General features: G+C 41.6%; 3 protein-coding genes across 3 annotated transcripts; 1 reads left to right on the top strand and 2 right to left on the bottom strand.

Moving 5' to 3' along the window:
• Nucleotides 1–137: 137 nt before the first annotated feature.
• On the bottom strand, nucleotides 138–7,622 carry smad9 (SMAD family member 9). The gene is made up of 8 exons (XM_080041156.1): nucleotides 7,516–7,622; nucleotides 5,345–5,838; nucleotides 4,437–4,652; nucleotides 3,264–3,524; nucleotides 2,624–2,734; nucleotides 2,283–2,504; nucleotides 1,261–1,517; nucleotides 138–623 (listed from the first exon to the last, which is right to left on the bottom strand). The coding sequence occupies exons 2-8, from the start codon at nucleotides 5,538–5,540 to the stop codon at nucleotides 480–482; spliced, it is 1,407 nt and encodes a 468-aa protein (XP_079897282.1). The 5' UTR covers nucleotides 5,541–5,838; nucleotides 7,516–7,622; the 3' UTR covers nucleotides 138–479.
• A 2,853-nt stretch (nucleotides 7,623–10,475) lies between these two features.
• On the bottom strand, nucleotides 10,476–15,415 carry alg5 (ALG5 dolichyl-phosphate beta-glucosyltransferase). The gene is made up of 10 exons (XM_080041157.1): nucleotides 15,117–15,415; nucleotides 14,495–14,663; nucleotides 13,719–13,765; nucleotides 13,391–13,459; nucleotides 13,185–13,277; nucleotides 12,973–13,086; nucleotides 12,803–12,862; nucleotides 12,555–12,706; nucleotides 11,463–11,548; nucleotides 10,476–11,103 (listed from the first exon to the last, which is right to left on the bottom strand). The coding sequence occupies exons 1-10, from the start codon at nucleotides 15,177–15,179 to the stop codon at nucleotides 10,988–10,990; spliced, it is 969 nt and encodes a 322-aa protein (XP_079897283.1). The 5' UTR covers nucleotides 15,180–15,415; the 3' UTR covers nucleotides 10,476–10,987.
• A 2,458-nt stretch (nucleotides 15,416–17,873) lies between these two features.
• On the top strand, nucleotides 17,874–22,527 carry exosc8 (exosome component 8). Its single transcript, XM_080041190.1, has 11 exons — nucleotides 17,874–17,908; nucleotides 18,253–18,289; nucleotides 18,423–18,486; nucleotides 18,600–18,673; nucleotides 18,769–18,814; nucleotides 19,433–19,538; nucleotides 19,955–20,000; nucleotides 20,092–20,188; nucleotides 20,411–20,531; nucleotides 20,641–20,747; nucleotides 22,381–22,527. The coding sequence occupies exons 1-11, from the start codon at nucleotides 17,892–17,894 to the stop codon at nucleotides 22,497–22,499; spliced, it is 834 nt and encodes a 277-aa protein (XP_079897316.1). The 5' UTR covers nucleotides 17,874–17,891; the 3' UTR covers nucleotides 22,500–22,527.
• The last annotated feature ends 236 nt before the right edge of the window (nucleotides 22,528–22,763 follow it).

Raw genomic sequence — 22,763 nt, forward strand, 5'->3', positions numbered from 1 at the left:
GTTTTCATGTTGCAATGTGATGCTTTGTTCTTGAACACGAAATAAACACATTTCTTAAAGAAAAAACAACTTTAATGGAACAAGTAAAAAGCAAACAGTACATGAAGCCATGGAAACACAACACATACTGGTATAACATTTACAGCACATAATAACACACAAGTCTTAAGAGTACCTACGACTATATCTCGTCTTGTCTTGGAGTGCAGTTAATGTCCCAATGAAAACAGAGCGAGAGGATAAATACATTACCATATTCTAATTGAAATTTGAGGAACACTTGATTGTTTAACTACATGATAAATATAATTCAGTCATTCATGTCTTTTCGGTTATGCGGCATGATGTGTCGAAGCTTTTTGGGTAACAGATATTTTTTTTGTTATTTTGACGAGAGAGAGACCGTCGGGACAGAAAACGTGGACATTGGGGAACATACAGAATCTTCGACTACCTGTGTAAAAGACCAATTGTTCATGTTATGACACTGAAGAAATGGGGTTGTGTGGCGATCCCATCTGTGTGAGGACCTTGTCCAGCCACTGCAGGGGCCCGTGCAGATGCACCTCAATCCAGCAGGGGGTGCTGGTCACATCTTGACGGTGGTATTCGGCACCCCAGCCCTGAGGCAAAGGAGAGGACACAACCTTGAATCTCATCCGCACATGATGGCACGTGATATATAACCAAATGAATGGGTTCAAAGTGAAGATGCGTAATCCCTTACCCATACCTTGTGCACAATGGGGTTTGAAGCCATTGTCAAAATAACAATCAAGTAACGGTGATAAACTTTTGGACTGGACATCCAACCCTTCTTATTTAAAGGTGTCAGCAATTCTGGAGAATGCTTGTTGTCAAAATCAATTTGTCAAAATCAGTGAATATCTTCTCACATTCTGCAACCTGTCTGTACTGTGTGTGCACTTAAAATAAAATACATTTTCAATACACAGCCTATGCTCTGTAAACGGGTATGCTGCTAGACACGTTGGGCCACTTTGTTTACATTCCCATTGTTTACAGAGCCTAGGCTGTGTTTACCAGTTTTTTTCCCAGTCCAGACACAGTACGGGACAGGTAGCCAATCCTGAGGAGATATTCATTGATTTTAAACAAAAGTCATTTTTAACAACAAACATTCTCCAGAATCGATGACTCACTCCACCTCTAGGTGCAGATGTGGGCAAAATGATGATCACCAGCTGCCTTTCTGCCATGTATCCTTAATTGCTTGATCACACCAGGGATGCTCAGTACCTTGACAAAGCTCATGCGGATGGTGCACATCTTGGTGAGCTCATAGACCACCTCAAAGCCGTGGTTGACGGACTGTGCTAGGAGCTGGGCGAACAGCTGGTTGTTGAAGATCTTGAGGCTGCAGCCGCTGGGGATCTTGCAGACGGTGGTGGCGTGGAAGCCGTGCTGGAAGTTACAGTTGCGGCTCTGGACGAAGATGCTGCTGTCGCTCAAGCACTCGGCGTAAACCTCACCGCCAACGTAGTACAGGTGTAACCCTGAGACAGAACGGAGGAGGAAAGAGCAAATATAGTCTTAAAGGATAAAGTGAAGTGAACTGGGGAAGAAGAAAACATTTACAACCTCTTGTCCTTTTTTAACTGTGGTGCAAACATTTCAAATTTTACAGCACGTCAAAAAGACCATAACATCTAAAACATTGTATCCAAGGGAAAAGTCAATCAAAGATATTCAGTGACTTCATTTTAACGAAAACTGAAAGCGCTTTGTTCTTCTCACACATTCTGCCGCAAGGAAAGCCTAGAAAAGCATTTACAGTATGCTTGTAAGAGGAATGTCTAAGTGTCAGTGGTGTATGTGAATTGTGGACCCTGAGCCTTACAAAACCACACACATGCTAACAGTGCACAGTTTGATGTGATCCACTGATATCTGTCCAACAAAGACTGGCTTTCTTTATAACGTCATCATGAGAAAAACAATATTTGGCCTGAAGGAGTGTAAAGCCTGGAGTGATGTACAGTAATTTTCTACAAATACACATGCACACACTGGCATCTATACTGTATTTTTTTTAAACAATCACAATTTGTACATGTTTTGCAAAAAAAACTTTCTCAGTTCTTGCTTTGTATGTCCAAATATAATCTGAGTACCGAGCAATATGGCTGCGGCAAGTTTGCCCGCTGCAAGAACTCTCAGGATGATTGGCACTCCAGAATAGTCAAAATAAAATCAATGAAGAAAATCATACTAAACACTGTGTTCTTATAAATACTAGCTGTACGAGCGGTCCAACCTACCTTTGCCTATGTGTCTGCGTGTGTGTTCGATGGTGGAGTTGCGGTTGACGTTGGACAGCAGGCCGAGGCAGAAGCGGTTCTTGTTGTTGGACGGGTCTGTGAAGCCATCTACCAAGAGGCTGCGGGACGACGCGTGGAAAGTCTCCCCCACTCGGTTGTTGAGCTCGTAGTAAGCTATGGAACACCAGTACTCTGGTTCCTCGTAACATACGGGCCGCATATCTAAACAACAGTGGACATTAGAGATCAAATCTTCAGTCTGATATATTTCATTTGAAGTACTGTATCACACACTGACTCAAATACAATGATCTAAATCCAGTTCTTTGCACTTATGTTACCTCTGTGTGGAGCAGAAAAGGTGAGTTTGATGGTTTCTGTGGAGTTGCTGGGCTTCACGTCCTCTTGAGGATTGGTCTCCATCATGCTGTACGGAGGTGGAGGCGTCTCAGCTGGTAGAAGCATATCGGCAAATCACAGGAAAAGGGTAAAAGGGACAAGTGATTAATTTACTTCATCCGAGACTCTGATTAAACAAAATATGTTGTCATTCAACATAATAAATGAATCGAAATGTGCCTCAGCCCATGGATTGAACCTTTTTAATGCTTCCTAAATTGAAATTGAATGTCAAAGTCAAGGCCATACTGGCAAAAGTAGGAAGTAAATAGTGGAGAATTCTGACAGATTTTAAGGTAATTTTAATAAAGAACATATATTACAAACTCACATTAATATACTCCCATTGATAAAGGCAACTATAACAATGGCGTTGTGAAGTGTGTGTAAACAAAATCAAAAAGTGCTTATTTGTGACATACTGTAACTACCCCTTCCCAAGTATTTATTTTATCCTGCAAAAGGGCATCCAAACGATTCAAGACTTTTGGAAAGGAAGTTCACTACTTTGTCTGTGATTTTTCAAAACTTTCAAGGCCTTTATTTTGAGAATATTAAATTCATTGCTTTTTTTATGCCTACCCGTGATGTGATAGGGACTGCCGGGCTCCGCTGTGCTGTTGGGCGACTCTGGGTAACTCTGGGAGGCTGGGGACTGGGTGAGGGAGGAGGTGGGGGAGGAGGAGATGAAGGAGGAGCCGGGCAGCGGAGGGAAGGAGTCTGGGTAGGTGGCGTTCTGGGGCATCATGGGCTCGTTGTGCAGGGACGCGTTCCTGAACTTTGCCAGTAAACTGTGCTGGGGGTTGAACTCGCTGTGGCGTGGGACCAGAACCGGAGGCAGCACTGATGAGAGGTTGACCACAGAGAGAGAAAAGGGCAAAAGGTAGAGAGAGGGAAGCAGACAGAGACACAAAGAGAGAGAGACAAAAAGCAAGAGCCAGATGCTGTTACAAAAGATCATATTACTGCAAATCTTTTTCGTCTGGGGAACACTGTATTAGATCAGATGTCCTGAAGCCACCGAAAGGCTTTACTGCTACGACATTCAAAAAAAAACTTAACAGAGGTCATATGCTTTAAAGGTGCACTATGCAGTTTCAGTGAGGGGAATTTGTTTACATTTGCAGAGCCTGCAGTTAGTTTACAAATGAATGGTAAATGGACTCCACTTATATAGCGCTTTTCCCTGGTTTTTCACAGACTCAAAGCGCTTTACATTGTTTTGTGCACATTCACCCAATCACACACACAAAGCAGCAGCTACCATGCAGGGTGGAAGCTAACTATCGGGTGCAATTCAGTGTTCAGTGCCTTGCCCAAGGACACTTCGACATGTGGCGGGGAGGCGGGGGACCGAACCACTGACCCTGCACTCCAGTGGACGACGTCCCTACCCGCTTCGCCACAGCCGCCCGTAAAACATAATCTACTCTACATGTAATTCTTAGTATTTAATAATCCTATCATCATAAATCAAAACAAAATTGTCTTGAGGAACCTTGAGTTTAAACGGCAGACTAGAATATGTTTGTCAAGAAAACTGTGGGCCCTGCTGCTGTAAACAACAACAACAACAACAACAACAACAGTTTCTTCTCAGGTAGTTTCTAACTTCAAACAGTGTTCCGAGGATACAAGTTTCCTGTGTGGAAAGTTTGTTTATTCACTTAAAAAAAAATTCACTTCTCTGACACACCCAAAGTTACATAGTGCACCTTTAACAGCACATTCGGTGGATGTTTTAAGTAATGTTACCTGGAGTCTCCACGCGCCTGTAGTGGTAAGGGTTGATACAGATGTCTTTCTGCTTGGAGCCGAAAGCGAACTCGCAGCAGTCCAGGGCTTTGAGCTCGTGGTGTGACTGCAGGTCCGGCCAGCGCCACACCCTGCAGTAGATGACATGGGGAAGACCCTTCCTGTGGGACACCTGCAGCCTCCCGTCCAGCGACCGAGGAATCGTCACACACTTGCCTGAAGGATTTAGGAAAAAAAGGAAGAAAGTGGGAGACCTCAATACAGTGTGACGAGATGAGCAGATTGTGGCTTCTTGCGCGAAATGAATGATGTTGTTTGAAGCCTGAATCATGACGAGACATGTTTGTTACAATGGGGATTAGTCAAAGTTTCTGTACTTCTGTGTCTGTGGCTTTGACATCTTTCTACTTGAGTTGTATATCTACCTTCAATCAACATGAAGGTAGAAATTCCAGAATGTCTAAATATGTTTTTTTTAAACATAAATGATAATCACAGTAGCATAGGCCAGTGGTTGTGCAGGTTTCTTGGTCTTGTGCAAGAAAAACACAGTGTCTAATGATATATACAGTATATCCCCTCTACTTACTAGACCAGTGGGTTTTCTGTAATAACCACCTAAAATAAATATGGCATTATATGTCAATTAGTTCAGATGGGAGCGATTTTCATTCTCAATTTGCCAGGCCTGGAGAGTAAAAGTTTAACGTTGTTCACAAAACATTAACAAAGACCAATTCTTTTGTATAGCAGAAGCATGTTTTGTCTTCTTTTCTATCGTGTTAATCATATTTTAGAACCTTTTAGTTCGATCTTGTTACCCCCTGGATGGGTTCAGACCTTTAAACTGGGACCCGGTGGTGGACTATACAACCACTGTAATGTGTGACACTGTGTGAGACACTCACTGGGCTGTCCGGGGCAGCTGAGTGCTCTCTCCAGCTCCTCCATGACTCCTTTCTTCTTCTTTAGTTTCTTGACCAGGGAGTCCACGGCCTTCTCCGCCCACTTCTCCTCCTCGTCCCCTTGCTTCCAGCCCAGCAGGCGCTTCACTGCCGGGCTGGTGAAGGAGAACAGCGATGTAATGGAGGTAGAGGAGTTCATAATGGAGATGGACAAATGGGTTAGAGAGATTCACTTTCCCCCTGGGAGAACAGGAGTGAGGAGGTAAATGAATGAGAAGCCAGGGCAGCTATAGTCCGTGTGAACAGAGGCTGTTTATTTTGTTGTATTCCAACCTAGAAAAGCCGGTGGAGTAGTTGAGCTCCGGCCAGTGCAGTGTAAAAAAATCCTAAATCTCTCCTCTCCTGTTTTTGGCACAGAAGGGGAACCGGCAGCACTGGACTGGGAGCCCTCCTGCAGCGAAGGTTATATTCCTCACGTCAGGTCAAGTTTAAATCATCTGCCAAAGAAAAAGTGAGAGATAGTATTATTATTAAAAGCTAATTTAGTTGGAGAGAGAGAGGGTTGAGGTTAGGTAATACACCGAAGAAGCTTTTATCATTTCAAGGGGGAATTTAGCAAAAGGTCTGAGGAAATCAGAAGACTTATCAGCACAGAACCAACAACTTCTCATATTGAACTATCTGGGGATTAGGGGTTGGATTTCCATAATAATGAGGCTGTAACAGCAGGACACTGATACAGAAACCACGCAGATATCCCCCAACAACGGGGTTATTATTCTCTGTGGAGAAAATGAAACTTCTAGGCTACCCCAGAAAAAAGTGAAAAAGGAAAACTGTTTGAGAAAGAGCAGGAGAGAAAAAAGAAAGCCAAACTCATTTCTAGATCCACCAACAATGAGGAATGTCCTTTCTGGCCCCTGTTTCTATGATCATGCCACTGACGCCCAGGAGCCATACTGTCTGGCCAGAACACATCACAGGACAGGAGGGGGAGAGAGAGGGAGGGAGAGAGAGAGAGAGAACGCTCCTTGTTTTTGTCTCATTCTACTCAAAAGTAGTAGGAATAGAAGAAAGATTTACATTGAATTAAAGTAGCCTAATTAATTCACAATCATCACCACAGAACCTATGGGTAGGCCTAATTTAGTTTACTTATATCAACCACAATATTGTAAAATATTCTTACAGTAGCCCAGCCTATCTCTGAGACTAAATTGATTATGGCGATCCAGTTTGTTTCAGCAGTAGCGTCCTGAAGGTATCATGTTCGAGCCATGTGGCAGAAAAGAAAATTCCACGCTTTCGGCTTATCCTCTCATTGTAAATGGCACAACAGAACCACATTACAGTTTATTCTAGTCTAGGACTGTAACGCTTAGGTGATACGCGTTGTATGTGATCAGCATCTAGGCTACCAGGCTTATAGTATGACCTCTCTTTGACAGAAATGTAACCGAGTCTGGTTGCCCCCACAGACAAACAGACAGCTGGAGTTTACAATGACAGAAAAAAAGCGCTTGAGCTCAATGCGGCATCAGCCCGCCGCCGCTGCTGCTGCTGCTTTATGGAGCCTGGCGTCACTCAGTCTGCAGGCTCAGATAGGCTAATTACCTAATGCTTTATCACCAGGACACCCCTTCCCCAAAAAAGTAAACACGCCAGCTTCCTCTTACTACTGGACTAGGCTACAACAATGAATGACACGTTTTACGGATACAAATAATAGGCCTAATTAAATAAATCAACATCTTAAAAACGAACAGCTGAAGGCACATGAACAGAAACTTGGCATAGGCCTACCATGATCATAGTTTGAAAACATGTCACAATAATGTGTCAATGAGAAACCTTGTTACTATTTTTTTCTTAGCATAATTATTCCCAACTTTTGAACAAAATAGCCTAGTAGGCTAATAGCTATTAATTACCGATCCATACTCGCAGTGACATTGACATTGATCTATTAATGTCAATAGGCTAATAGGCTATATAGCCTATTATTAAATCCAAAATAAAAGTTTCCCGACAGCTCCAAGACATTTAGGACTATTAGACATTGACAAAAACTAGGCTATCTGAAATATTTAACAGAGCAACAAATCAACAACATGACGCAAAGAAGCAAACGATTCATCTAATTATAGGCCTACAAAAGTTGTTTATATTCTCACCTGTGCTGTGATAACAAGTGCAGCGCAGACAGCCGTGTGCGTGTGGAGGCTTCCCTCTCTGTCGAAGTTCAAGACAGCACACCCGAGGCAGCGAAGGTGTGTGTCTGGTAGTGTGTGCGCGCGCGCGTGTGTGTGAGTTTGTGTGAATTGTGTCTGCGAGCGTGTGTGCTGGCGTCGAAGTGTCAATTCAGTCTTGTAAAAAAATCTATCCCGCTGCACGTTTCAAAATAAAAGCGTTGCTGACTATGGCGAAGTGTCAGCCGAAATGAAAATAAAATCGAAATTTTCATTTAAAAGAAAAAAGAAAAAAAAGTTTTGTCCATACAAATGGGCTATATCACCAGAATGAAAATCCAACACATTTTATTGCCTATATCATGCGATGTGGCCAAAGACTATAGGATCACGTGGCCAAATGAAACATCTTAAAGATGCCCTTAAATCATATAGCCTAGTGATATTATTACGCCTAGTTTAGCTAAACAGCAGTTCATTTGTAGTTTAGTTATTAATAAACACAAGGCAACATGTTAAATGTAGGCCTATAGCCTATATGTGTGTGAGTGTTGTGCGTTATTAAAAAAGTGTACTTTTGTTCATTGTTGAAGTTGGAAAGTAGGCTAGGCTACGTGAGTGGAACAATAGCACAAAAAAAATGTTAAATTGGCCATTTTTAACTCAGTTTAAATTCAGATTAATCAACCAGGCTACTTAGGCTACACAAATCGTTCCCTTTTTATTAGATTTTATTCAGAAATGTATTATTAGCCATAGCCTAATTGAACATTGCAGTTGGCAGGTGGCCTATTCCTGACAGCTCAGCTCAACAATGCTCGTACGAGCCATGCACTGAATCATTAAATTCCCGCTTTTAATGTGAAGGTACGGATACGCTATCTTCCGGTATTGTCCTGTCATCTGCGTCTTGGTTTTACGCAGGTTTGAAGAGCCCGGAGCCTGCGCTCCTCCAGCAGCCCCAGACAAGCGCCACACAGCCTCGGCGGCGTCAGCCTGGCTGGAACCGCAGTGCCTGCATGTTAGATCCCTCCGCCTTTCCCCTCCTGGAATTTTCCCAGGATTTCTGGGATTTAAGATTTCAGGGCCCGCATCAGCAGGCATGCGCATACGTGCGTGCGTTTTTCCCCACCTGAGCTATGTCCGCTAAAGTCAGGCTGACAATAACAAGTGGAGGAGAGGAAGAAAAACAATCACACCTGTTCCATTTCACACATCATTCTAATGAATGGATTGTGCCTGTGCTGTAGGCCTATATGCTATGGTTTATTTATTACGTTTTAGAATAGGTGTTATACCTGTATCCTCCACCCCATTCTTCTTTTAATTAATGGTTAGTTAAGTCATATTTTTTATTGCTTAATAGAGATTACGGTGGCCTACTCTAGTGCAATGATGATGGAAGTGACATGCACCCATTTAATTTGTTATGGCTATAATTATTGTTTTCATTTTCAGCAGGTTGAATCTATTTATATCTGTGTTTAAAGTTGTCTACAATCCGAGAAGTTATACATTTATTGGGACCTTGTGAAACCTGCTATTAACTAGCCTATGTGTTTTTGCCATTAGAACGAATGTGCACAACATGGCGCACCTGTAGGACCTTAAAAAAAGCATCAGTAAAAGTTCCCCGGGAGGATGGACTATCCACTGCAAAGTGAACCGTTTTGTGAAATCCAGCTTCGTGTCCCTCAATCAGACATTCATCTGCCGTTGCGACCGTGCAGAGGTTTTTCTCATTGCGGATGGACACGATCCTTCATTGGGAGTGCGGTGACTAGTCCAGCTAATGACGCAAGCCCGACTGGCGACAGTGAGTCTACAAGTTTGACATTTTCAGTTTACAGCAACTGCTGCGGAACGTAACAATACTCCCAACACCAAGTGAAACCACTCTTGGGATCTTGGCACTAACCTCATAATGTTTTTTTCTTCTTCAAACCACCAGGTGCATCATCATCATCAGAATGCACCACCGATATAAAGTGGAGGTGTGCCACAAATAGGTGCGGTGCCGTGGCGGTTTAATCAAAGGCAGTGGTTTCCAAAGTCTGGTCCGGGGACCCCTGGGGAAGTTCGCGAGGAGATACCAGAGTAAAACCAAGAACAGTATGAACGAACCGTTTGTTCAAGCTTTGAAAAAAAGAACATAACAAGAAAACAGACAAATAGTAAAGACTTATTTATGCTATTTCAATTTGGTGTCATCGTCCACCCCGCAATAAATGTGCACTCTGAGTGTATAGCCTACAGTTACACCTTTTTATATAAAACAGAAGAAAGACCAGAATGAAATACCTCCCTCATTTATGTCTTTTACTCATCATCTTTTCTCTATAAGAGCTGAGACAGGAAAATAGATAAAAAGAGCAGCCCGATAATGATTCATCGGCTCCGTGTCTGGTGTGTGGTGGCAGAGGACAGAGACAGACAGGCAGGCAGACAGGGCACAAACAGGATGCGCTCCCCGGGGCTCAGAGAGAGGCCCCGTTGAGACATCCGCACCAGCGCGATTCTCAAAGTACTTCTCCGATCCCCAGACCTGCAGGCTTTCATGAGAAAACAGAACCATGGAGGAACTTAATTTACTCAGACAATCATTATCATCCTCAGGTCTTTTCCACAATGACGCTGCTTTGCTGTTGTTGCTCCTGGGCTCTCCAAGTCTCAAAGGGCAGCCAAATTAGTGTGACTATATATTAATAATTAAAATAAAAATATTTTCTTGATTGAATATTTTTGTTTTTTTTGCATGTAAAAATACATACTATTTATTAACCCCCCTCTAAAAAATGGACTTCTGTGGACATAGCTTACTATAGTCAAATGTTTAGCGTTTTGTCATTTTGTCAAAGCAGTCAAAATGAATGCAGCTGGAGTTAGTTAGTTAAAAATTATTACAAATTCATATATCATTGATATTTATTTTTATTTTGGTTCAGGTCATCCAACTCTCCCAGCCCATCCACCCACAGCCCTGTTTCCTCCAAAATACAATCCCTCCCTTTTGAATAGCTCATATAACATTCATTCTGCCTGTCAGAATCATGATTCACAAATTCTCAGATCAGGTCTCTCTCTCTCTCTTACAGCTGATTGGCCACACAATAAACATTACCAGGCAGTAAGTAACTTAGTACACGGATCAGTCATACAGACAAGACATTCTGTTGGCCGTGGGAAACAGAAATGTCCGTGTAACAGTGGCCATCACAAGCCACAACACAAATAATAATAAAAAAAAGAAGGCAGGATCGTGAAGAACTCCCAACTGTGTCATTCCTTCTCATCCGATGACTGTCTGGAAGGGGAAAAGGATGCCATATACTGTACTTTGCTCTTTGTTGTTGATGACAGTCAATGATGGACACACGTTGTTAATCCCACCTCATTCCAAAGGTTTGATGGCCCTATCATAGGCTGTCTCTATAAAAACCAGGGCTCATCTCATTGGCTAGTCAGTCTTCTGTGGCTCCTGCAGCTTCCAGGCTCCGGTGATGTAGCGCAGGCGAATGAAGACCAGGTCTCGTCCCATCTGCAGCCAGCTCCAAACCGGGACAAGCTTGGATCCTGGCAAGGCAAACGCACAGGCTTTTTATTCTCAAGTGATACTATTATAAGACGAATAGTAGCCTCAGGTAAGTTTGGAAAAAAGGTTTTATAAATGATGTGAAGCGTCGCAAATAAGGCAAGACTCACAAATACGTCATAGTCAAAAACACAATCAACACCTTCAATATAAACAATATGGTACAATAAGAATCAGGAATAATTAGAAGGAATTTGAAAAAAAAAAACATAAGAATCACAGACTTGAAAACACATTCAGAGATATTTCTAACTACATATAGACACCACATGATAACAACAGATAAGTAACAGGTGGCCCATTGGGGGGTGGGGGGCTACATGTCCAATGAAGAACTTACCTTCTATTTCAGTCCAGTTGACTGCAACCTCTGCTATTGGGATTTTTAAACGCTGTGCGATATACAGGAGCTCCACATCAAAAGCCCTGTGAGAAGAAAAATGAACAGTTACACTTAAAAAACGATTTATTTATGTTAATATACATGTTAAATCGCTCTTCATTCAAACAGTGATCACTTATAGTGTCCGCATTTTATAAAGCTGATCTCTCAGTCACCCACTCTGCATGTAATGGTCAAATAAACTTTTCGGGGATCCCACTACTGATAACCAATCAGAAGAGAGAGAACGCTACAAACCGGCACCCCAGATGAGTGAATGTGTGTATGCGCCTACAATGGCGGAGCAGGTAAAAATCCTTCCCAATGTCTGTTTTGATGGTTTTTAATCATGTTTTATCACACATTCGGATCTGAGATGATGCTAGATAACTCGCTGCTTGAAGACTGCAGTGCATTAATGTGGTGACGTGGGGAAGAGGGAGGGGACTGTGAACTGCAGTCACTGACAGGAAGTTAGCTAAACTGACCATTCCGCTTACTGAACCTTTAAATCAAAATGTTGCCAAATGTTAAGTCAACATCAAGGCAATCCTATTTATTTAGCGTATTTCAAGACTGTATTTTATAAAGACAAAGTTCTTGTGCTGCTGCATTTGTTTAGATTACATTAACAATAATAATATAATAATAAAAAAAGTGTGTTCTACTCTAAGACATCTTCATTAACTCTCTGCTAGTTTTGTTCATGGTTCTGTTGCACCCGTCAGGGCGGGACAACCTATAATGGATGCATTCCTATTTGTCCAAATAGTTTGGTGACATCATAGCATTCCAATCATAGCTTCAATTTTACTAGAGGTCTAATTAGACGTATTCATTAAGAAGGCCCTGTGATGCTGGTAACAAATGTTCATGGTTACGCAATTTCAAACCACTTAAGGACTGCAAAATATTCCAGATCTATTGTTAATAATCCTATCGTTTACCAAAGATCCGGCATGAACAACTCAACAGGCACTATTCTAATAGTAATAGGTACATGACAGCTGTTAAAGTAATACAGTGCGTATGGTGGATGCGAGTCCTTACCATCGCTCTACGTGGAGAGAAGAGAAGGTCTTGAGTGCAGCCTGGCGTGTGAAAAGCTTGAAGCCGCACTGTGTGTCACTGATCCCCCTCACACAGAAGAACCACACCAGGAAGTGAAAGCCATACATGAGGAAGGTACGAAACATAGATCGCTGTGTGCAGAGACACAACAGTGGTCACATAATTGTAGGATGAATGACAGAGTTGACAACAATCTGGACTCCCAAGCGGTCAAACAGACAAATTACCTCAGCTACAGAGTCTTTCTCCAGGTGAGATCTGGAACCGCAGGCAATTGCCATGTCCTCCTAAATTTACAGACAGACATTTCTTAAGGGATGACCACACATACTATATCCACTTTCTAGTAATAGACGTATGGTAGACACAACATCAACAACAGCGGAATGTGGCGTACCGGTTTAGAGTCCAGGCCATTGAGTCCGGCCTCCACTTTGTTGAGGTCGGAAAACTTTGTGGCACCGTCAGCATCAGCCATCAGAATGACTTTCCCTCTGGAGCTCAGAGTCCCCTTTAAGCAAAAAAAAAATCAACACAAAGTCAGCTCCACACAGTTTTTTTTCCCGTTGCATTTACACACACACTGTAGTTTGACATCTACGGTCTCACCATCCGCACAGCTCCTCCTTTCCCTCTGTTCTCCACCAGCGTCAGGACCCGCACTTTATCTGCACCGTACTTCCTCGTGTAGCCCATAGCAACCTGGCAGGGACATCACAACAAGAACTCTATTGGTATCACTTTGAAGTGTTTAGTTAAGTAAGTTAAAGTAGCTGGAACATATTCCTCAACAAAAAAAAAATCAAAATGCTCACCTCTGTGGTTTTGTCTTTGCTGCCATCGTCCACCACAATGACCTCGTAGGTGAATGAGGGGTGCTGTTTCTGCAATGAGGAACAAACATGAAGAGGAACTGGTTTCACAACATACAGGCCCTTTTGAAGTCGAATGCTGCCACCTACTGTCCATATAACTGAACTGCACATGATTTCATGAGGATGATAAAACGGCTTCTCTTTGTAGATCTGTGATTTAAACCTCTTCAATTCTCTTTTAATTTAGTCTTTTCCCTCAACTACAATAAAGTTAGAATTGAGATTGAATTTCACACAGCCTACGCCGTGAGGCCTTGGGGCATTTTACCTGTCTGTTTTCCAAGTACTCCATTGCTTCTTCCATCATCACAGGCACTGTAATGACAAACAGTCACGCACACACACACACACACACACACACACACACACACACACACACACACACACACACACACACACACACACACACACACACACACACACACACACACACACACACACACACACACACACACACACACACACACACACACACACACACACACACACACACACACACACACACACACACACACACACACACACACACACACACACACACACACACACATATTAGCACCATCAACCCAGTGGAGGTGCACAGTTATACGAAGCCTGAAAGAACAGGATTATGGGAATTAAACTGTACCGTCCAGCATCGCAAACTGATTCCTTTTAGTGGCCGATTTTACTTGTTGCACTTGCTGCACGAACGTCCATTAAACGTAATACAACACAGAGTAAAGTGTGCGTTCATTGGCTTTAAGATTGAGGCTTAATGAAGCAGTAAACAGATATCAAGCCATTTAAATACACACTAGTAATGTACCCTGTAGATTTGTATATAATATGTACTCTAAATGTCCCCTGCAATGCAATCACTAAGATAATTCAGCTGGGTCAATGTTACTTTTCAACATACTTGTCAGTCATTTGTGCCCGCACTTGGGCAAAGATAAAAAGTGAAGGGGGAACCAACGAATACAAATTATTTGCTGCAAAAGTTAGAGTGCGGAAATTCCTGACAGAAACCAGAGTGTCTGTCCCCCCTCGCTCCTTACTCACTTCGGAGCTCCTCATTGTAGGCCGGCACCACCACAGACAGCTCCCTGCTATGGGGATCATGCAGGCTGGGGAAAAGCTCTTTGTCTCCTGTCGCTGTGGGGAAGTATTTCTCCTTCTCGTGACGCGTCAGCTTCACCTTCCCGGCAGTGACATGTGCCATTATGAGCACCTGAGAAAAGGGGAGAAATATGATGAGATGAAATATGAGGAATATCTTGTTATTCTTGGCTGCTTAGGTAAGAGGTGCTTTAAAACAACATTTAAACAGAGGAGTAGGAACCAGAGACTGTATGGTAAAAACCTGTTTGTTTTTACAGACAAGTTTTACTTCAATTATTATTATTATTTGCCACTGCATGTTCATGTCATGTGTTTTACTGAATATGTATGTATGTATATTTAGTTTTTATTTGTTTATTTTTAAGCATTGTAGTAGTACACAAGGAAATCCACACTGTCACTGTTACTGTCAATGAGTGGATGCAACAATGGGGAAATACATTTGGACAACTTTTGCTATACATACCATTACAAACACCACTTGGTTAAAAAAACAGTAACAACACAGCTCTCTTGTGGCTCTTTGCCGACACAATATTAGCTTGGTATTAAAACTACTCACCACAATCACTGCTAGAACTGCCAATGCGACCAAGGCCTGGACTATTTCACAGAGGAAATCCATTTTCCATAAGTTTACCTGCAGCCACTGTAAGGCAAGAGTCAAAGAGACTAGCTACAGAGCTAGCTGACTTTTTTCTTGCTTTGCTTCGCTTTTTGTTGCCGGCTCTGACACTTACAGCAATAAACAAAGAAAATACGAGTGTACGCGATTGTTTAAAAGGTGTGTGCGTTAAATAGGGGCCCCTTGTATTTCCATTTCACTGTGGGCAGCTCAGTGAACTCCACTTCCAATCACAGGTGAACACAACGGAGACGCGGAAGTGACAGCTCTTTCTCGACACATCATCAGTACGAGGCAAGCGAACGCCGAGCAGACTACAGTGACGCACACACCGCCGCCTAGTGGACAGGAGTGGGAATATTCACTAATAATCAATGCGTAATAATAATTAAAAATCTCCTCCTCCGTCTTTTTCCCCCTCTTTTTTTTGTTATGAAATGCTATTTTGCATTTTGTTTTTTAATTTATTTTCTGAGTACAATTTCTATTTAATGTTTCATTATGTTTTCCACGAGTCACTGCACCTTTGGTATGGTATTTTGTGAATCACTTTTCACCTCTGGATTTTAGTGTATTTATTTGTTTATAGGTAACCAAGGCAGCTTACAGATAACTATTCTGTTCAGAGAAAGATAATAATAATAATAATAATAATAATAATAATAATAATAATAATAATAATAATAATAATAATAATAATAATAATAATAAAAGTTATGTCATTAAGATTTTTTTTCCTGATATATTATTTGTAACAACTTAATTGTCATGTACAAAGCTATGGTACAAACTAAAGCCATTCCAACCATGAAGGATCAGTGGCGGCTGGTGAATTTTCTTTTAGGTGGGGCTGAAATTTTATAAACCAAAACCATGTAGGGTGGTCTGGGGGGATCCTCCCCCAGAAGATTTTTTGGTGATTTTCACATACAAATTAAGCATTCTGGTGCATTCTGACAAAATAATAAAGACAAAATAGAAAATGTCCTTACAAAGACAAATGGGGCAGGGGAACTAGGTTTTAACTTAATTTATTTGCCTTGTAGAATTCAGCAAGATTAAAAGTGCAAATAACAATTGAGAATTATACACAAGTTAACATTCTCTCTCTCTCTCTCTCTCTCTCTGGCGTTAATCGGTATCACACCCAGAAGTACAAGCCTTCAAAGACTGAATAAGAGATAATAAAAGTTGAAATTTAAATCATCAGCAAGTGCTGGGAAACAAGTGATTATGATCACTGATAAAATTAATACATAAACACAAATTGTGACCATATGTCTTGTGTGCGTCACACCACCATAGGTTTGCAGAGAACTATATATATATATACAATATGCACACTAAAGGCAGGATGCCAACATAGGTTTGCAGAGAACTATATACAATATGCACACTAAAAGCATGATGCAAACTTAGGCAATAGGTGAGGTTCTAGTGTGTTATGAACGTGACAATCGCATAAACAACGTGATAATGGTAAGTCTAGCAGTAATCATATCATACATGCTCAAAGTTTAAAAAAGCACTGCATAATATTTTGAGTTGCACTACTCATAGACTGTAGAAGAGGGAGGGGGGGGGGGGGGAAGCTGCTACTACAACTGCTAATAGGGATGCTAACGGAACATGAGCAGAGAGGTGTGTGTCTCATGCTCTGACCGCAGCTGAGAGGGACTGGTGCGCAAGGACCGGGCCGCCGCCTATCAGTGCTCTGTGACGGGGAGGGGCCGGGGAGTCTCTCGCTGCTCGTTGAGAACAGTGAAAAGTGATACTTGCCTTGGCGAAAAAGTCCCAAATAACACCAGAACAAAGCTAGATTAGTCGCTTGTCGCTGTTTTGAAAAAAAAGTCGCCAGGGGGGTAGAAAAGTCACTAAATATAGCGACAAAATCACTAAGTTGGCAACACTGCACGCGACTCCGCGAGCAACCGGTAGTAGATCCGAATGTTGTTGTTTTTGTTGCCAGGTAACCAGTTACAGGGCGCCAATGCCTAGCGCCCCAAACCCTCCGTTAAAACTGAATGGTAATAAAAATTGATAGGGCCACTCTGAGTGAACGAGGGTTTGGGGCGCCGTGAACTGGCGCCCGTAGAAGTCAAATTAGTCAGTTTCGAGCTTGAATTTCGCCATGAAATGTAAATACAGTGCCATAATATAAATTCAGTGTGCATTCTTAAGTAAAATTAAATAGTTTAGTTGCCTCAAATTAATAAAAAAATAATAATTTTATTTTTTTTGGGGTCGGAGGAGGGGGGCGGCGCCCCAGCGCCCTCTATGGGCCAGCCGCGCCTGTGAAGGATAATAAGGGAGAACCAGGGGAGAACATGCATCTTTTCCCACCAATATCATTATATTTCATAAAAGGATTAAGCCATCTCATTCCTTTAATCGAAGATTCAAGAGAGCATTTCCAATGCATAACCCACTTCAATAGAAAGCATCCTTTTAAACCCTGATAGCATTGCATCATATGTTTTTGTGCAGGTACTGAAATACAAACGTTGTCTCAGAATGTATAGCCAAGCAATTTGGATATCAAGAAAGGTTTTTACGTCAATTAAAAAAAAAGATACCTAATGTTTTTCTTGTTGAATAAATCAACATCCGTTTGAATTTCTTATAAAATCCAAATCGCATTTCATCCCTGCCGTGCTTCCTCTTATCAGCTTCCGTAGTACACACCGAACCCACGTGGTTAATCAAAACATCATGGCGGCCGGTTTCAAGTAAGATTCATAAGACTGGAGCAAAAATACTTTATATAATGCAATTTTAGCTATTAATTTAATTGATCGCTAGCGACAGATTAGATCTGATATTGGACTGCTTTTAGGAAAAATAAAGCATGCGCGTGGCAACCCTGTAACATCCCATTTTGTTCAGCACAGTTTATGTCCTGTCTCAAGTTAATACAGTTTACGTATATCTGATTTTTCAATAGTAAGCTATTACACGATTGAAGCAGCAACTAAATGAAGAATTTCTCACTGTCCTCTTTTTGTTGATCTGAACACCATTATTGACATTTCAAAGTTACATACTGTACCTCTTCCTCCTTGTAAACTTCCAGGACTGCTGAGCCTTTGGAGTACCACCGGAGTTTTCTGGTCAGTGATGAAAACATATATTCAGCCCATTGTTGACATATTGCTTGTTCTGCTGAGTGACTGGTTTTGATGTCCCATGTATCTACCATGCCGTTGTCTGCATTTTTATTCCTGTTACATTGACACTTTACAGAAAGAAAACTGTCGACCTGATGGACGGGAGCTGTCAGAGTTCAGAGCTACAACACTAAACATAGGTGAGAGACCCAGCTCCAAACTCTTATACACAGTAGAAATGATGTATCAATTCAGTCATTTTCAGTCCACACTGCACATGGGATCATATCTACTGTCTGTCTGCTCTGTTCAGGCTCCATATCCACAGCAGATGGTTCGGCCCTGGTGAAGGTGGGCAACACTACGGTCATCTGTGGGATCAAAGCGGTAATACAACAGTTAAAAACCTCATTTTAAATGAACCTGGTGGACTATATATTTAAACAAATGTTAACTGATGTCTTGTGTTTACTCATCCCCAGGAGCTGGCTAACCCTATGGGGGAGGAACCGAAGAAAGGATACATTGGTAAGAACAATATGAATGTTTCAAATGTTCGTATTATAAGAAAATGCTCAACAGGTAGATATGGATTTGTTATTATCACCCCCCCCCCCCCCTCGTTTGCAGCTTTTAATTTTACATATTTAAATTTCACGGCCAGATTGTCAGTTTTTCTTTTAAGAAATGGTTTGGTAGTTTTGTCAGGTGTACAGGTCAAAGTTTTGAGCAGATGTGAAAATCTTAAAACTGACTTTCTGGCATTTGTACATGCTGTGCCTCTACTGGAGAATATGATTTACCAATTCATAACATGTCAGTTTCAAAAACCAGGAAGAATCAAGCCAACATGCTGTTTTATAATAGGAATATATGAAGGGAATTTAATCTGTTGAGGGAGAATCTGCTAGCAGGAGTGCTATTTATTTTCAGTTTATTTGTTTTAATCTTGCTGTATCGAATTTGATTGATTGAATGAATGTGTATTTTATGGATTAACATGTCATTTATATTTGTTAAGTCAATGTCTAAAGAATGTGGAGGTGTGCTGTGTTCCCATTTATACATTGTTAGTGCAGCTAATGGGGATCCTAATAGGCGAGCAATCAAACACTGACTGTAGTACCCTCTCTCCATCCCTGTTAGTGCCCAACGTGGACCTGCCGCCTCTGTGTTCCTCTCGGTTTCGGCCCGGCCCACCTGGAGAACAGGCGCAGGCTGCCAGTCAGTTCATCGCTGATGTAATCGAGAGGTGTGCCAAGACATAAAGGCGGAATCATCGATTCTGGAGAATTTGTTGACAAAATCACTTGATGTCAAATTCAGTGACGATGTCTCCTCACGATCCGCATACTGTACGCCAAAAATAATCCAGTGTTAATACACAGCCTTTGTAAACAAGGGGTATGTAAACAAAGGGCCCCACCGTAGCTAGTAACATGCCTGATTACAGAGCCTTGGCTTTTTGTACCAGATTGTTTGCAGTGCACATTATGGACAGTTAACACATCATGAGGAGGTATTCACTGATTTTGACCAAAAGTTATTTTGTAACAAACATTCTCCAGAATCGCTAACTTTCAACTATAAATTCACATGTATTCATTTTACAGCACCACCAGGTCTGTGCTTAACACACTTTTTGATTTTTTTAAATGGTTTTTGCAGCTCTGAAGTCATAAAAACAGAGGACCTGTGCATTGACAAAGGAAAGGTAAAACCACAATAACACACCAGTGCTGTTAAACTGTGATTGTTGTAAATGTTTATGCCATTGGTCCTGATCCTGCTGATTGTGACTGTAGCTCTGCTGGGTGCTCTACTGTGACTTGATGTGTCTGGACTACGACGGGAACGTGCTGGATGCTTGTATCATTGCCCTGCTGGCTGCCCTGAGGAACAGTATGTGTTTTTAAGCGTTTCACTGCTATTATAGGTATTTCTCCTTAATCCGTAATCTGTGACTGTCATTCCTATTATATTTATTGCAGTATTGTTTCAGAATATACTCAGGCTGATGCACCTCACTATTCTGCCTCTGACTTTGAGTGAACTTTTTTTTTCTCTGTTTTCTAAGCTGCTCTATTAGAACACTAAAGCCACAATTTCCCCCTCTCCCTAAAGCACAACTCCCGGAGGTTACCATCAACACAGACACAGGCGCACCAGAGGTGAATCTAGAAAAGAGACGTGGTCTAAATATTCACAAGCATCCAGTAGGGGCATCGTTTTGCATCTTCGATGAGTAAGTCAATCTTTGTATGTCTTTGTCTAGGATAAAAACTGAAACATAAATATGCATTTTAAAGCGTGATGATGTGCGTCTTGTGTAACCCATTGTGCTCTCCTTGTAGTTCCATACTGATCGTAGACCCCACTGCTGAGGAGGAGTGCCTGTCCACCGCCCAGCTCACTGTAGTGACAGATGAGGAAGATCGGCTCTGCGCTGTACACAAACCAGGTCAGAAACACAGTCTGTAATGTGTAGCTTATACTCTGTAAATTCAATTTCTTCATGCTCAATAGGAAGTCCATATTGTCAAAAGCATCATAGCATACTTATACACTCACCGGCCACTTTATTAGGTACACCTGTTCAATGGCTTATGAAAACAAAAAGCTAATCAGCCAATCACATGGCAGCAATTTAATGCATTTAGACGTGGTCAAGACAATGTACTGAAGTCAAACCGAGCATCAGAAAGGGGGTTTAGGTGACTTTGAACATGGCATGGTTGCTGGTGCACGGCAGGATGGATCCATACTTTCATGTTGTTTACGCCAAATTCTGAACCTGCCATCTGAATGTCGCAACTGAAATCGAGACTCATCAGACCAGGCATGATTTTTCAATCTTCTTTTTTCCAATATTGGTGATCCTGTGAGAATTGTAGCCTCATTTTCCTGTTTTTAGCTGACAGGAGTGGCACCCGGTGGGGTCTTCTGTAGCTGTAGCCCATCTGCTTCAAGTTTGGTTGTGTTTTGCGTTCAGAGATGGTATTCTGCATACCCTGGTTGTAACGAGTGGTTATTTGAGTTATTGTTGCCTTTCTATCATCTCGAACCTGTATGCCCATCCTCCACTGACCTCTGATTTCAACAAGGCATTTTACGTCCACACAAATGCCGCTCACTGGATATTTTTTCTTTTTCGGACCATTCTCTGTAAACCCTAGAGATGGTTTAGAGTGAAAATCCCAGTAGATCAACAGTTTCTGAAATACTCATACCAGCCCTCCTGGCACCCTCAACATTGCCATGTTCAAAGTCACTTAAAACCTCTTTCTTCCCCATTCTGTTGCTCGGTTTCAACCTCAATAAGTTGTCACGTCCAGGTCTACATGCCTGAATGCATTGAGTTGCTGACATGTGATTGGCTGATTAGTTATACTGTATGTGTTAACAAGAAAATGAACCGCTGTACTTAATAAAGTGGCCGGTGAGTGTATACCTGTACTTATCTGGTGTCAGGTCCTCTTAAAAAGGTGCACTACGTAGCTTTGGATGGTTTAAAGAAAATTAAAATTAAATGTCTAATTATTCTCATAACTGAATGAACAAACTTTGATCACAGAAAAATGTGTTCCCTAGAACACCTTTTTGAAGTGGGACAGCTACCTTAAAGGCCTACTTCACCGGTTTGAATATGAAGGTGTATTGAATTCTGAGATCCTATGTAGTATTTTCTCAGGCTAGGATGAACCGATTTCAATTTTTTTCGCACATTTATACTACATAGGATCTCAAAATTCAATACACCTTCATATTGAAACCGGTGAAGTAGGCCTTTAAGTTACTGGTTCATTGTTGTTGTTTACTGCCGCAGGGCCAACTGTTTTCTTTCCAAACATATTGTAGTCTCAATATTTGGTTCCAGGTACCACAAAATAATTTTATTTTGATTTATGATACAATTATTGAATTCTTAAGAATAAGTATGTGTTGTAAACTACCTGCAGGCTCTGCAAATATAAACAACTCCTCCTTCCTTGATAATGCGTAGTGCACCTTTTAATAGAAGAATGAAGACTCTCTTGTTACAACTGTGCAACTGACAAACACATCCTTGCTAACAATCTTTCCCTCTTGCCCAGGTGGGACGTCACTTTCGGGAGAGAAACTGCAGGAGTGTATCACCAGGGCAACAGCGCGACAGAGGGAGATCCGGAAACTCATCGACAAAGTCATACATAGTGTGAAGATGGCAAAATAAAAGAGCCTTAGACAATGCTTTTTTTGTATCTAAAAGCTGTATTTTCCACTGTCAATATATATTCTTTTTTTTTAATAACAATAAAACCGCTGACAAAGACTGCTTAAAAAATTATTTCTCAGTGTCCAGAAATTTCTCAATCGCTCACATACACACTCACGCACACACACTCACACAGTTGGTGTCTCGTAAGAATACTCTCATGGCTCCTGAACTCATTAAAAAAAGGGAACACCTTTTTCTTTTTTTTTTCAAAATGTGCTG

The sequence above is a fragment of the Ammodytes marinus genome (genome assembly GCF_949987685.1).
Source record: "Ammodytes marinus genome assembly, chromosome: 14".
Taxonomy (NCBI): domain Eukaryota; kingdom Metazoa; phylum Chordata; class Actinopteri; order Uranoscopiformes; family Ammodytidae; genus Ammodytes; species Ammodytes marinus.